Here is a 15,412-nt window from a genome sequence, read left to right on the forward strand (position 1 = left end):
TTTACATGGAAACCCAACTGTTGCTATGGGGCAGACTCAAAACATAATGGATGCGTCTTCAACTTTAAATCTGTCTGTGCTGTTGCCTATGATGTCTACAGAGTGGTGATTTATCATTCAAGCTAAAACCTGACAGCCTTGTGCTCTCTAGTGTTCAAACAATGCAAAAGGCACCATCCCAAATGTCATCACATAAATATTACACCACAGCTGAGATGGTGAACATTTTTCAAATCTTCACAAGCAAAAATGTTAAATGAGTAAATGGCAGTAACAGGTCGAGAAATATTTAAAATAGGTTAAAATAGCCTGATGCTTCACAGTTGTAAAAATCGATAAGTAAAACAGCCATTGCTGTTTCGTATGTCAGTGGACTACTTTCCTAATTTTTGCAGTTCTTTTGTGTGTGTGTGTGTGTGTGAGAGAGAGAGAGAGAGAGAGAGAGAGAGAGAAAAAGAAAGAAAGAGAAAGATCTTTAGTAGTAATATTACTTTAGTAGGAGTATTGCCATTATAATTTATGCTATTTTTGAAACATGATTTCTGTTGAAACCCACATGACTTCTGACAAAGAGCAAGAGAAGGCTTGTGAGCCTTTGGTAATAATGTGTGTAAAGCACACACACAGAACATGAAACTATTATGGTATATTTTCTACAATGTACTGCATTATATTTGAACCATACAGTAATTTGATTTGATTTGTCATTTGAAAGGCATTTGACAATACAATTGGCTGCTGAGTCTCTCCCGAGCTTTGCTCAGCATATAGGGTAGCAGTCCATCTAGTGATTCTGCTTATTATCAATCACCTATCAATCCTACCCAGATGAATTTTCCCTTGAACAGATGCACAAAAACAGCTGAAGAAATGAAACTATTTTAATATAAATATTTTGGTTTGGACTTTGCCCCTTTTCCCCTTGGACTTTGGCTTGGGGATTGACTCCACTGCTTCAGCTTCGCTTCTAAATAGAAAAGCGGCACTAGCAAGAAAAAAAAAATGAACAGAAGGTTGAAAACCTTGAAAGAATCAAAGGCTGGAAATGAAGTTGGACACAGGAGACAGAGAAAAGGTTGACGGGCAGCCTGTACGTGTGGTGTGTGCATGGAATCAATCTCACAGCAGGGGCTGATGCACAGCTTGGCTGCCCTCTCCTCTTAGGTTTTATTTGCTCAAGTTTAACTACAATCACTGAGCAAATCTCAGGCTAGGAAAAACGATGGTGTTTATTCCACCTTCCTCTCACTGGCCTGACCTGCCTTTATACTCATGAGGCTTGAGGGAAGTCGGGGGCGGGAGCTAAACTTGGGTCATACAATGAAACCTAAACCTACTTTACCACACTGCACTTAAGGCAAATTTTTAGCACTGAACGCTACATTAGGTTTTCAGTGGCAAAGTCAATTTCATGTGATATTCAACATTAATTTTACTGACTAATAAATCAAAGCTCAGCAAATACCAAGTCAAACCAAGCTTCCTTACTTTTGGCAAGTAAGATACTGCTATGTATTCAAGGTAGATGCAGTCTGGCAGACAAACTGTTTCCTGATTTATTTTATTACCGTATTTCACCAATTAATCGCCCGGCCGCAAATAGCCGCCAGGTTCTTATAAACGCCTGGGGTCTGCACCCATTTTGTGAATTAAACGCCCACCCGAATAACCGCCGGGGCGATTATTTGCATCATATTGAGGTAACCCAAAATAAGGCTACTCACCTTATTTTTGAAGCAGTAAACAGTTAGCCGCACAATAACTGTGCGGCACTTCCATTTTCTGTCAAAATAAGAGCGCTAGCTAACGTTAGAAAAAAAAGCGTGTACCGTAATCTTAAATTGCCCGACTGTAAATATGTTGGACGGTAACTGTCATCACGATAATGGCCTGGTGCAGGTCTGTGTAAAAATAAATAAAGGCCTGCAGCGAATAGCCGCCTGGTTCTTTTAAACGCCCGGGGTCCAACTTGATTTTGCATATTAAACGCACGGGCGATTAATTGGTGAAATACGGTATTATATTTTTGAATCTAGCTTTTATTTATGCAGGTTAGGGTTAGGTATTCTCAAGAGAGACCTGTCCAGCACAAACAAAATACAACAACGAGTTACAGGCAACAGGTCACTCAGTACAGAACACAAAACATTAAAGTGAATGTGTAAAAGTGCCAAACTCCTTAAAATACTAAAAACAAGAGCAAATGGCCAAAGATGCTCTCTCCGGAGCCTCTAAAAGAAGTTTAAAATCCACAAGGGGAATCAAACTGGACAACTTCATTTCCTGTTGTAGCGTGTTCCAGTTCTCAAATGGTGCATGCACTAGCCTTCACTGATTTCTGTTCACGTTTAAAATATGTGGATATGTAAGTCATTCCTCCTCAGTTTGTTTCACAAAACTCCATACGGCCAATGACTTGAGCACTGGCTTTGGACAGGGTGTTCATTCACATTAACTGGGAAATGCACACTGTCACCAGAACCAGGTTGGACCAGCGTGCAAATCCACTGACCGACAAAACATCATCAAGCGATCAACTGGAAAGGAAAAAAAGGATTTTTCAGCCACAAAGGACGACAGTTTCCTTACTTAGTGATGGCATCAATAATGTAGAACGTGAGCTAGACCATAATTTCCAAAACGTCATTTCTCTAAATACTGAGAAAGCTGACAATTTGAAAGACATGCTGTTCACAGAGCGCTGTCAGTCTGCCAAACAAACAATGCATGCCATGGTTACTCATAGGTTTAAACTGCTGCATTACAGTAAAGGGATGTCATTTTGCACACTTACCAGACTGTTGCAGCTGTTCTGTTATTTGCCTCTACCTGCTTATCAAAAATCTCTTGCATGTAAAAATCTCAAGAGAGCACCAACAGTCATCACTAAAATAATGTTGTAGTATTGATAGAGGTATTTGGTCAAAGATACCGTGATGTTAGGTTTTGTCCATATTCCCCAGGCCTATTTAAAGGTTCAGGAGACATCACCCACATGTCAGACAACCTCATTTAACAAAAAGAAGCAGGGGCCATCTTAACATCCTGTGTATCGCCCTTTTTTCCATATCTGCATTGCCATATTATTTGTATAGTATGCCAATGCTATTTCTCTCTCTCTCTATATATATATCTTCTGTTTCTATATGTAAAACTATTAATTAAAGCCAACAGAGGATGAGGGAGGAATTTAGAGTCAAGAACCTCATTGCTTAGGAAGATTCATTTTATTCCAGCAAAATCAAGCTGCTTGGTGTTGAAAGAATGGTAAAATGGCCAAAAAGTTCTAACCCTACCCTTAATGATTACATCAGTGACATGAAACGTTCACTGATGACGGCGAGACCTTGAAGCCCTAGAGCACCTGACCAAGTGAATCATCAGAAAACTGAGTAATGGCTAGTGGCAGCTGACAAAGCAGGGTTGCTGGGCAAATACAAAGGCTGGCTTCTCTCTCACATCTCTGGTGCCTTCTAGTCTAGGAAGATCAGCTGCTGCCTCTGCAGGTGGCTGGATTGGCCCCGCTGCCCGAGAAGCATCACTTTGTGTGGGCAAAACTAAATGAAGCTCCCCATTAGTATTCAGAATGAGGAGTTCATGCTCACCCATGCAAAGGAAGTTTTACAGTAACGGGCAACCAGAGATCCTAAAGTCCTTTTGGCTGACATGAATGAAGGCTTAGAGGAAGTCAGCAAGTATTCAGTGTGGAAAAAAAGTTGAATGGTCCCAAGGCATTGCAGTGACATAAAGAAAGATGACAGAAAGCAAAAAAGAGTCTTAAGCACTCAGTAATGCAATATGTAAAGCATATTGCAGGTCACTAAAAGCTGTAATACGCCTGTAAATGCAATTACAGTATAAATGTCATACTCAGTGTATTTGAGATATCTAGTGACATGTAATTTCATTTAAGCACAAAATTTTAAAACGCTCCGTATGACTCAGATTCATTTTTGATGAAAGTTAGAACTGTAATTAAAAAGTATGCAGGGTATACCTTTTATTACAAGCATACAATTGAGGCCAAAGTAAAGTATAAAATATGTAGGAGTAGGTAGAAATTAAATGGATATTCACATTAAATATAGATAAACATAAAAAAAAAAAAAAATCAGCAGAACTCACCTTTCAAAACAGAAATAATATCAAAGGAATATTCAAAAGCAAATAAAACAAGAATGGTATACAAAGGAATGGTTATCATCACCATGTATTTCATCCCTCCTAAAATAAATTGACATTATTTTGTCCAGTCACGCTCACATGAATTAGAATATACAGGATAGGATCAAATCACACCAGAGCTTTTGTCTAATTGGCTTTGATGCAGTGTGTGTTATGCCTTGTGGCTTACAGCAACGCCTGGTGTAACATCAGCCTCAATTCCCAGGATTGGGAATTGAGGCTGAACTGAAACAAATATGCACTCACTTCATATTAATGCTTCTGTAGGTAACCTTTTGGACTGGGCAGAAATAGAACTCAAACAGCACCCACCTGAGATTCAGTACCTCTTCCAAGTCGCTCCCACGTGTGTGTGGCGCCGATGCCAATGCAAAGAGGAAGTAGGAACTGGCAAGCCGAAGCTGCGGCATGCTAAGATAAATTACTATAGTTAAGGTACGCAAGGTGAAGTGTTTCGTGGGAGGGGAAGCGAGCATGCAAGGCAGCGGCGCACATGCGTGAGTGCAAGACGTGACCGGACTGAGACTGTGACTCGTCCTGAAGGGGACTGGTTGATTGTTTCGTCCTGATCAGATTTTAGCAAAATGAGATTACACCATGAACGGCAGCCCAGAAGACCAGATTTTGTTTTCTCTGTGCATTTAGGTTGAATCAGATCCTCTGTGGATAATGGTGGTTTGTAAAAAAAAATAAAATAAAATAAATGAAAAACACAGAAAGGGAACCCAGCCTTTTCTCCTCTCGGTATTAATAGATCCGTAACTGTGGGGAGATTATGGCTGTTGCGGACTACTTACTTTAAGAGTGATGTTTTTAAGCAGTGTGTCCTCCAAAACGGCCTGCAGCTTCCTGTTGATCTCCAGCGACAGGTCCAGGGTCAGCCCGCTGTCAGCTGGGTGGGAGGTGTAAAGCGACGCCATGATGCCCCCCCGCCTGCTCAGGTGTGCCTTGTTGAAGTCTGACGCCTCTGATGACAGGGCCCCTGACTCCTCTCTTAGCACATAGCTCTGGATAATTCTGCGGGGAGGAAGGGATAGAGATGAGTCACACGGTGAGATTTAAAGGAGGGAAATCAAGTGAAAGTGTTTCACTGGCTTCAAACTCAAGCTGGGATTTGGAAACGTAGCAAGATGAATCCGGTCACATGTTCATGTAAAGAGAATTGAGAAACTGTAATTTATGATTTACATGTGGGAAGTAGAGAGCGTGAGAAAACCATTTGTACAGCGAGCACCAGTAAAAGAAGTTCATTTCACTTCAAAAGCAATTTCATGGGGACGGTATATTAACTTGATGGATGAGGGACATTTCAGCCATAGCTGGATTGTTGATAATCGTGCCAGTGAGAGAAAAAAAAAAAGCTTGTAAAAGAGGTCAATGCCATATCCTGTGTATGAAAGAGGGGGATACATCTTAATAGTGATGATAAATTTCAAGTCAAAGTCAAACAGTACAAGATAAGTTAGTGTTATTAAAACCCTCTATAAACATACATGCACACAGCATTTATGGATGTATGAGTACATATATGTGCATGGGGGGAAAATGAGTGACAGAATGAGAGAGTGCGGGACAGGGGGGCAGAATTCATTGTAGCTTAACACCTGTTAACCTTCCTGTGGTCCAATTTTCCCAGAAAAGCCTCTTCCTTGGTCAACATACCACATTTCCTGGTAACACTGGCTAAATCTATGTTTTAACACAGATTCAACCTTCAAAGTCATTTTAAAGTAAGAATCTTGTAGGTCATGTGAGCTTGACCTACAAAGAAGGCTCTGCAGCATAAATCAATCAACAGTGTCTCCACGTTGAGGAAAATGGATGAGGAGTTACTGGGTGGGAGAGGCTAAAGACAAAAACACAAGGCAATCTGCAGCGAGGTAAAAAGGACGGCTAGGATTCAGGGGTACGAAAATTGTGTGTGAAGTCTGGGAAATAAACACCGACACTCTTCCTAAATCTGTCCTTATCTACTGTCAGGAAGAGTGATAATGCTTAGCTCAGGGTCTTTTTCCAGGTGGGTGTCAAAGAAACAAAAAACATATGTATAAAGGCTGGAATGTGCAAAACCTAACCTTATTTTTGTTTTTTGGACTACTTATTTCTCTGGGGTTGAGCAAATATCACTAGATGAATGCACTGTCCAACAGATAATGGTGAAAAACCAGCCAACCACAGCACAACCAATACTTAAATCACCAACTAGGAGCAAGAGGTCACCACCACTCTTCAGCCTCCTACTGACAGGGATGTACAGTACTTCAAACTTAAAATGTGTGATGAGAGTGATGTGGAGCTGTGGAGCTGTGCTGCATGAGCTCTGACCAGAGGAGCGCTGCTGATTGCTAGCAGAGCTGCATCAAAATTTCAGCTCAGTAAAAATCCTCTCTTCAGACTTCTTATCAGAACGAGTCAGATGACAACTTGACTTGCAAAGAATAAGGATGAGGTGTTTAGGAAAAGCAGAGAGATACTTGGTGGATAAGTCACAGGAAGACAGCGATTGTTTCGATAACTTGGAGATAAATGGCTAATGTACATAATAATAGTAATAATTATGATTATCAGCAAGCCGTTAAAAGGCTGGGTGAGAATTAAAACAAGGCCACAAACAAAACAAGAGTGCATTGGTGGAAAATAATTACATAAAACCCTAAGTGTACTGCATCCATAGGAGCATCCCTATGCTGTGCTGTGCTGGCCTTGTTCACTGCAGTGTGAAGGACAGATCTGATGTGTGCGGCTACATAATATTTCAAGTTTAAGGGCTCTATGGATTTAATCCAGACAATTGGGTTCACAGAAATGGCTTAAGATCATATTTTTAAATGTCCCAATTGACATTAAGCTCTGGAGGTTAACAAAGGATGGTCTTTCACTGCGGACTTGGTGATAAAAACATCTACTGTTCAATCCAATTTGCTTCTATGAGAGTATTGTATTGTCTTTTATGCTGAACTCTATTTGGCTGTTTCCAAACACATATTGTGTTTTTTCTCTCACAGGTTTATTTGTATTCATGTTATTTGCTCTTCGGTTATTAAATCTGGAACAATGTGTTGTATTAAAAGCGGTTTGCAAATAACAAAATTTAATTTTGGAGATGCCAATCACCACTGGAGAAAGGTGTAGCGGTCTATTCTGCTCGACTGTCAATTATCACAAATACATATAATACATTTTCTAAAGGTGGGGAGGAAACAGCCTTTTATTAAATAAGCTAGAGCATTTTTAAATGAGTGTGTGCTTCAAATTTATGCAACAAAACAGAGTGTCACCAGTTGTGTCCAATGTATCCAGTTTTTGTTTACATTTCAAAAAGTGACACACTTTTAATTTGTGTAAAAACAAGTCATGAGTCTCTGACATTAGCTGCTCCAAGATATGAATACACTGGAATGAGATTGTGCAACTGAATAAATGTTGACCTTAAGAAAACCATGCAGGTGACAACTAGGAAAGAAAAAACCCTCTGATAAACTCAAGATCATTGCATGCATTATAAAATAAACAATGTACAGTATTGTACAGTAATGTTTCTTGCATCTTATTATCTTCAATGCTTCATGAAGTCAGTCCATTATGCATGTCAAAATATTGCTAAATCTGTCTTTTATTGCTAAAAAATTGCTCCAGTTTCTGCTTTAGCAACTAACAAAGCAACCAAATCTATGGTGCAAAAATAAAATGAGCTATGTAAGCACTACAAAAGAAGCCACCAACACAAATTACTCCCACACAGGCACCCATACACTAACATCCAAGCATACACAGAGATACAATGAAACTTACCTCTAACTAGCCTTGTAAGGGTCCATATTCGGACCCCAGTTCCATCACGACAGTGTTTAATAAAAACAAAAATGACAAATTAAAGGTGTGGCTGTAGGGTGGACTGACCGGCATGCGGGGAGTGGTGGAAGGCAAGGGGATGAGTAACAGATAACATATGCGAGACAAAGGGTTATCACTGTTTTGGTGTGCATGATTCTCATCTTTAGCAATGACAACTAGAGCATGAGCAGCTTGGGCAGCAAGTCAAGCATGCATGAGGCGAAAGAGGCAACTGTGTGGACACACAGTGTTCAGATATCATGTGTTGATCCACACTACAAAGCCCAGTTCTTAGGGTCACTAAAGCCTGTACAAGTTGCAAGACAGAGGGAGGAGAGGCAGAGAGAGATGCACGCCTATGTGTCGCTCTACAGCTTTCCATGTTTAGCCAACAAAATCACCTTGAATACTGCACAAGTGAAGAATGAAACAAACCATGAAATAAAAGGCAATTCTCAGTTACAATCTAAATACATGTGAATTCACATAATCCAAAAATTATGGATCTACTTTATCACCTGAGATCACCATGATTATAAGTGTTATATCATCCATATAACAATATCCCAAGCACTGGATTACACACACTAACTGAAATCAAAAGCATCAAAGGAAATTCAAACCTTGGTGGACCGTGGGATACAGATTCCAGATAACCTTGACAGGACATGTCATACTGCTATACATTTTAACACAGTCAGCAGGTGTGGCTTCCATTAACCTGCAAGGCCACTTACATGCCTCTCATTTCCAGTTACCACTGACTGGATCCCTGTCACATGGAAGAGGATGCTCTCCAGAGAAAGAGACATCCTGGAATGGCATCAGTGTCACTGACTGTGTTTAAATCTTAAAAGTTTGTTGATAAAAATGCAAATTTTAGAATATGGTCGGTTGAAATTTTGTTTATATGACGATATGGCCATTTCATGTGCAACCCAAAAACATGAATTCTAAATCACTCTCTCTCTTTCACACGCACGCACACACACACACACACACACACACACACACACACACACACCAATCACTCCAGCAGAGCTACAGAGGTCATGGCATTCTGGTCTGGGTACATTTACTTCTGTTGGTGACAATAGTCTCCATTGGCATAAGTGCAGTGAAACCCTTGTGAAGTTGGAGGAGGGGAGGCAACACTAGCAAAGTATGAAATCATCTGCTGAGCAAGCATAGTATAGAAGTGCAGTGATGTGCTTTGCTTGCCTCACAGACCCATCCTCATCCTCATCTACAGCAGGTATGCCATAGCTACTTTACACAGGTGCAGCCTACAGAGTTCATTTAAGCTTAGCTATTAGATGACAAATGAAAGCTAACCATTTAGATTAGTCTTTTAATTTTTGTGCAAATAAGTAAGGAACAAAAAAAGAAAAGACCCAATAAGAGTATTGATAAAGTGCAGAGCCATTAAGCAATATCAATAAGAGTAGGAGTATCAATAAAATCCTAAAGATAATGGTAATAATGGTAGTGGTAGATAAAGAAATGGTTTAGTAAGTATCTCTCACACCAACTCATGACACTGAAATGTAACATTCTTCTATTTCTCAAATGGGCAGATAATGGGGTCTCTGACATGTCTATCACAACCCTTAGTATGCTATTTTTAATATTAGGGGAAAACATCTGATACCTGCTATCTAACCGGAGGGCTGAAACTACATGTATAAATCATTCATTTCCATTTGAGGCGTGGTATTTGAGGCCTATAATTTTTATGATCAATGACCAAGGTCTCTCTTTTGTCAAAGACCCACTTAGCTTTCCTTTCAACACCTCCCTCCCTTTTTACATCACCTCTTTCCTTCTTATGGCAAGTCCTTCGCTTGTGATGTCCTTGAGGGATAGGAACAGGGAGATAAAAAGGACAAATTCCCATCCGCATTCGGGATAATGCAACACCCCCTGCTTAGTCGAGATTTAACAGAGCTAAATTAAGCCAAGCAACCGTGGGATTCGTCCTCAATTTTAACTCATGAATGTAGGTTGAGACAAATGGATTCAATCCAAGTTTTTAAGACAAATGAGATGTAGGAAAGAGAAGGCGATTCAAGCAGAGTCAAGTAGGATATATTAGTTACAGCAGACTTTTTGGTAAATCATTAAATCACTGTGCAACTTCAAGCATAAAAGCTGCTGCCCAACTAATACTTTTTACCAAGCCAATATAAGCTGATAAGAAGCAGCAGCTGATAAGAAGATCCAGCATTTTAATGAACAGTATAAATATTTTTATCCATTAGAGAGACATCTTTCCATGTGTGACCAACACATTACAAGCTGCTCTAGCTGTGAGACGTTGGTATTGGGAAACTTTCATACTGATACCATTTTTCTGAGATTTTGGCTGATATCCGCTGTTAGTATCACAATCTGTACCACTTCCCTGGTCTTCACAACCCAGACGATAAAAAAGCTGTGATGTGATTAAGATATTCCTTATGCCTGCCACACTGCCTCTTTAGTTTAGGTGATGGCCATGAATATGGATGGGGCATCATTAAAGATCCATACTGATGCATTTTCTCCCCCCTGAGTGACACAACTATAAATAGCTCTGACAGAAGTTTGTCACAAGTGAGAAGCAGGGCGCGTGAGTAAGAATGTGAAGATGAGAGAGAGAGAGAGAGAGAGAGAGAGAGAGAGAGAGAGAGAGAGAGAGAGAGAGAGAGAGGAAGAGGGAGGGAGAGACAGAGAGAGAAGTGGAGGAGGGTATAAAATACAAGTGTAGGCATACACTGCCTGTCAAGGTCAGTGGCAGTGTTGGAGTGCCAGACAGTGAGAGGAGGTGTGCCTCAACATGTCAAACAAAAATATTACACTACGATCTCATTAATTCAGGAATAGAACGTCAATATTGGCCTAAGATACTCAGCTCATAGAAGAGTATCTGAAATCATAGTAGTGTAATCAGAACAATGATAAAACCTGTTGCCAGGACATGTTATGTTTGACTTGTGTAACGCAGAAATCACATAAGGCAACTGTATTTTCTCCAATGTAATTTAGAGGAGAACTGTTAGCATGTCCATTATTTTTGTCCGGTGATCCCAAACTAATAGTCCCAGTACTCCGATTGGCAAAAATGATGCATTGGATCAATACTTGCTAAAAAGTTTAGCACTTAGACTAGCTAATAACAATGATGAAGTGGCACCTATCAATCAGTGTTTTCTCTCTGAAGCTGATAATGGGCTAACATCTTTTTGTATAATGTTGGCTTCTCTTGTGTGATCATTATTTATCATTCTTTGTTATTTGAAGACCGGGGTTAGGGGTGTTGCAGTTAATCTTGAGTTGCAGTTAGAAATACATTAGCCTTCCTCAGGCACTCATATGATGATTATTGTCATTTGACCAAATTCCTTTTGTCCATAACTGTTATTCTGACAATGACCACCCCAAAAATCCACAGATTTGGGGTTCAGTCACAGAGGGCATCTTGTCATCTCTCTCCCTTTCCTCCCTGTTCTTTGGTCTGTGCCACTCACTTGGTCTTTTTGCGGATTTCCTCCACCAGTTGTTTGATGTGGTCCTCCATGAACTCAATTTTTTCCTGCTTGCGGGCCAAGGCCTTCTGCAGGCGGACGATACGCTCCACAAGCACGGCCTTGTCCACCTCTGGGAAGCTGTCCACAACCACCACTGAAGGGCTTGACTGGCTCTCTGGTGACCGCTCCTCAAGACCACTGCTGCCGCCTTGACGTGCATTCAGGGAACCTGCGAAGTTGATAGGAAGGAGTCTGAGGTTAGTTTAGAAAACTTGTCTGTTGTTCATGTACTTTAAGCATTCAGGATACCGTGATGTTGGAAGCAACTGAAAGAAAAATGTGTGCATTGCTGCATGCCAACATATTCCATAAAATTTCAAGCAACAAATCACCTGTGCATCGCCTTACTTTTTTGATATCATTTAACTAGTGTAGGTAAGCACTTGAACACAATTTTTTCATACAAAAAAACAACAGTATAACTTCAATAACAAGACATTTGGTGACATATTCAAGAATAAGGTTCATGGTTTGACCAATACGTTTGTTAGAAGTGTATTTTTGCAAGTTTGTGTGAGCATTCAGAATCAAATGAAGGACAATGCGCTCTTCATCATGACAATACAGGGTAATTTCTATGTTACAATATTCAAAGATTAAAAACACATAAAGGTTAGCAGCCTTGTGTTCATTTTTATTTTTACCAGCTATGATAAGTTGGCATTGATTATTAATTGGTTATTAATTGTTATTAATTGGTAAAGCTTAGTTGTTAACTGTTGAAGCATATTTATGTCTGTTACAGTCATCTGTGTGCGGAGCATGACTGAACGGTTAAGCAGAAACTGTTTAAGTGCTAGACAAGATGATGATGGGATTTTGAGGAATAATGCAATCTAATAAGAGGGTATACTTTCAGATTGTAGTATGCATTATCCATTAAATAACATGCTTTGAGATCACTTTGATATGCTAATTGCTGAATCAAAAAGCTAGGTGGATAAGACTCTTCTTCACTTCAGCTGCAAAATGCATCAGCCTTCACTGTAGCTGTGCACTCCAATTGTCCAGTGGGACCGTGGGAAATAAAAAGCTGTATTTTGACAAAGATGACAACTGTGTTCCTCAGTAACCAAACCAGCAGGTTTTCTGGTTAAGCCGTATCTTAGACTTTGTTTATACCTGGTTTCAACATGTGTTTTGGGTGATCAGATCACAACAAGACAGTGCTAAATACAAATGTAAACGTCCACAAAGAAGCATTGTGACCTGGTTTCCTAACCTTATGTTAACTGTGGTCTGGGACACATTTGACCATGTATTATTTGTTGCAAGGTAATGTGTCCTGATGTGATATAGGCAGTAACAAAATCCAAACACAAGTGGTCAGGTAAGACACTTTCGAGACGAGTGAAGAAGACAGGTGTGAACAGCAATGTGTCGCGGCTGTCCACTTGCGCTTGGATCACCCAAAATGCATGTAAAAACCAAGTATAAAAAGGGTGTTAGTGACAACTGTGTTCACCAGACAAAACACTACGGACCTTATTTATTAATAGGTGCACTAATTACTACCATGCTCGAACACTTAACAAGAGTAGCTGTCTCTAGTTTAGTTAGTAATTTATTAAGACCACTTATGCAAATCAAGTCAGCAGCAATTGTGCCATAAGAGTACCTGTAGCACAATAGAAGTGCAAAGTGCGCATGTATGGCAAGCTGTTTTAATATTGCACATGGGAGAGAGCAGACTGTGATATCCCCAATGTAGCTGCCACCATCTGCTGGTATGAGCCAGAGCCCAGGAGACGACACGTGACTTGGCAAATTGGCAAATATAATTTATTTTAATCCCATCCTTTGACGTTTGAAAGAGCAATTTTCAGATTGAACACTCCCATTTGTTGTCTCCTTCACCTGTTGTGCCTTTAAACAAACAACACAGAGGCCATGGCTTTATCACAGTGAGAAGATAGGACAGGGCACAAAATTATAGGTCAAAGTAAAACATTTTGGTTTAGTAAATTTATTCTAACCACTGACACAGCAGATTGGAATTGGCACTTGTGCTTAGATGTACAGACAACTGCATTAAAACCACTGCAAATGTTCAGTAAATACATCATCAAGTGTGTTGTCCTAAGTAAGGAATCCAAGAATTTGCAGTTTTTTGCAATGAATTATGTCAAACTATGGTTTCAAGATTTGTACATTTTGAAATCTTACACCAGTATCACAACTGTGAGATTGGTGATAGATAGCTATATAAAGGTGTTTGCTTCTCTGGAGAGAAAACCCATTGAAAAGGTGGCCATGGGGCATATTTGTGGTATCCCAAATAGGAATGCTACAAACACAGGAATAGGATAAACTAAAAATTGATTCCCTTTGGACATTCTGCTGGTACTGAAGACGTACCTGAGGAACTGGAGCGACTGCCCATACTACTAGCATCACGGTCACAGCCCCCATTCTCAACCTGCTCCAGTTTCTTTCGAGCTGCAGGGAGAGGGACAGAGTAAGACAGAGAGCGGAGAGAGAACAAGAGCAAGAGAGTGAGAGAGGGAGAGAGGGAGAGAGAGAGAGAGTCATGAATTGTTAACTGGAGAGAATAACTGGGAGAGAACAATTCCAATGAAAACACAACTGGAAAGATGTGACACAGCCTGGGGGAAAAAAGATTGGTCACATAAGTACAGGATATTACTGAAGATATTAATTATGTTGGCCACACTGCTTTCAAAATAGTAAGAATGTAGGGAATTTAACCGCCTTTTCTGTAAATATTCATCAATTCATTTTAGGTTAACATATTTACAGTTACATATTAACAGAACTTAGAAAATAGAAACGTTGTGGCAAATGAATACAAAAAAAAAAAAAAAAAATCCAGTCAGCTTCTTGTTCCCTTGATCCCAATTGTTCCAGCTTTCCTCAAACAAATTGCCCACAGCTGTGCATTACATGCCTCTAACTGTACACCTTCAAAGCCTGTTCCAGACAGCCTGTATTTTTTTCACCCTGCCTACCCTCATAGTTTTGCTTGCCAGGCAATTACACCTGGAGGGGGCCGGTGTGAGCTAAGTATCAGACAACACTGGCTGAAATTACAGCATACAAACACACTGTAGCCATGCATAAATGATTCAGACACCCATAAGAATACAAAGAGAGCTTCCAACCTAAGCCTAATTAATTGATTTAACTCAATGAGTTTACTGTGCATCTCCCAGGTGTGAATGTGCCTAACTGAATAAATAAGCGGCGCCCTGCATCATGCAGGATGTTGTTGAGAAGAGTGCATGCTCAGCAAACCTTCCCTGGATAGATAAGGGCTCAAAAATGATTATACTGGCGTAATGGAGTCTCACTGCAGCAGTGGTAAATGATCACATGGTCTCCCAAGGAAAAAGTCTTACCTATCACGCATGCAAACCATGTGAAAGATAACAGCCCTGAAATGCATGCCAGTGTGACTGTCCAAAGAATGGAACAGTGAAAAAAAAAAAAAAAAAAAAAAAAAACTGGCATGAGAACAATAGCTCTCCAAACATTGAACCTAGCTGTGTGCTCCCTTGCTCTTACCCACTCTGTATCCTCTCCTCTCAGTCTGCCTGAGTGACTTGCCCTCGGTCATAGGTACAGGTCTAACCCTGTTAAAAGTTTAAATATGAACAAACCAATGAAAGCAGATGATGGGAACTGGGCAATCTGTTATTTTGATTTGTGGCAAGTCCTGCTATGGGTTTGGTTACATGAATAACAATTACTGAAACCACAATGATCACTCTCTAGGGCAAAGGATTGACAATTTTTTTTATACAATTCTATGTAAGTAAATGTCAGAGTGTAGGTTATTCAGAATGCAACATTCATACATATCA

The 15,412-nt window shown here is 40.1% G+C and overlaps 1 protein-coding gene across 1 annotated transcript in view; it reads right to left on the reverse strand.

Annotated features, from left to right (window-relative positions):
* Positions 1 to 15,412, reverse strand: part of ccdc186 (coiled-coil domain-containing protein 186) — a 36,830-nt gene that overhangs the window by 2,001 nt on the left and 19,417 nt on the right. Inside the window, exons 13-15 of the mRNA XM_030077097.1 lie at positions 13,947 to 14,027; positions 11,529 to 11,757; positions 4,983 to 5,202 (exon numbers count right to left, since the gene is read on the reverse strand). Coding sequence (XP_029932957.1) covers positions 4,983 to 5,202; positions 11,529 to 11,757; positions 13,947 to 14,027 — 530 coding nt within the window. The remainder of the gene's footprint in view (positions 1 to 4,982; positions 5,203 to 11,528; positions 11,758 to 13,946; positions 14,028 to 15,412) is intronic.

Source organism: Myripristis murdjan, chromosome 19 (genome assembly GCF_902150065.1).
Source record: "Myripristis murdjan chromosome 19, fMyrMur1.1, whole genome shotgun sequence".
In the NCBI taxonomy this organism is placed as follows: domain Eukaryota; kingdom Metazoa; phylum Chordata; class Actinopteri; order Holocentriformes; family Holocentridae; genus Myripristis; species Myripristis murdjan.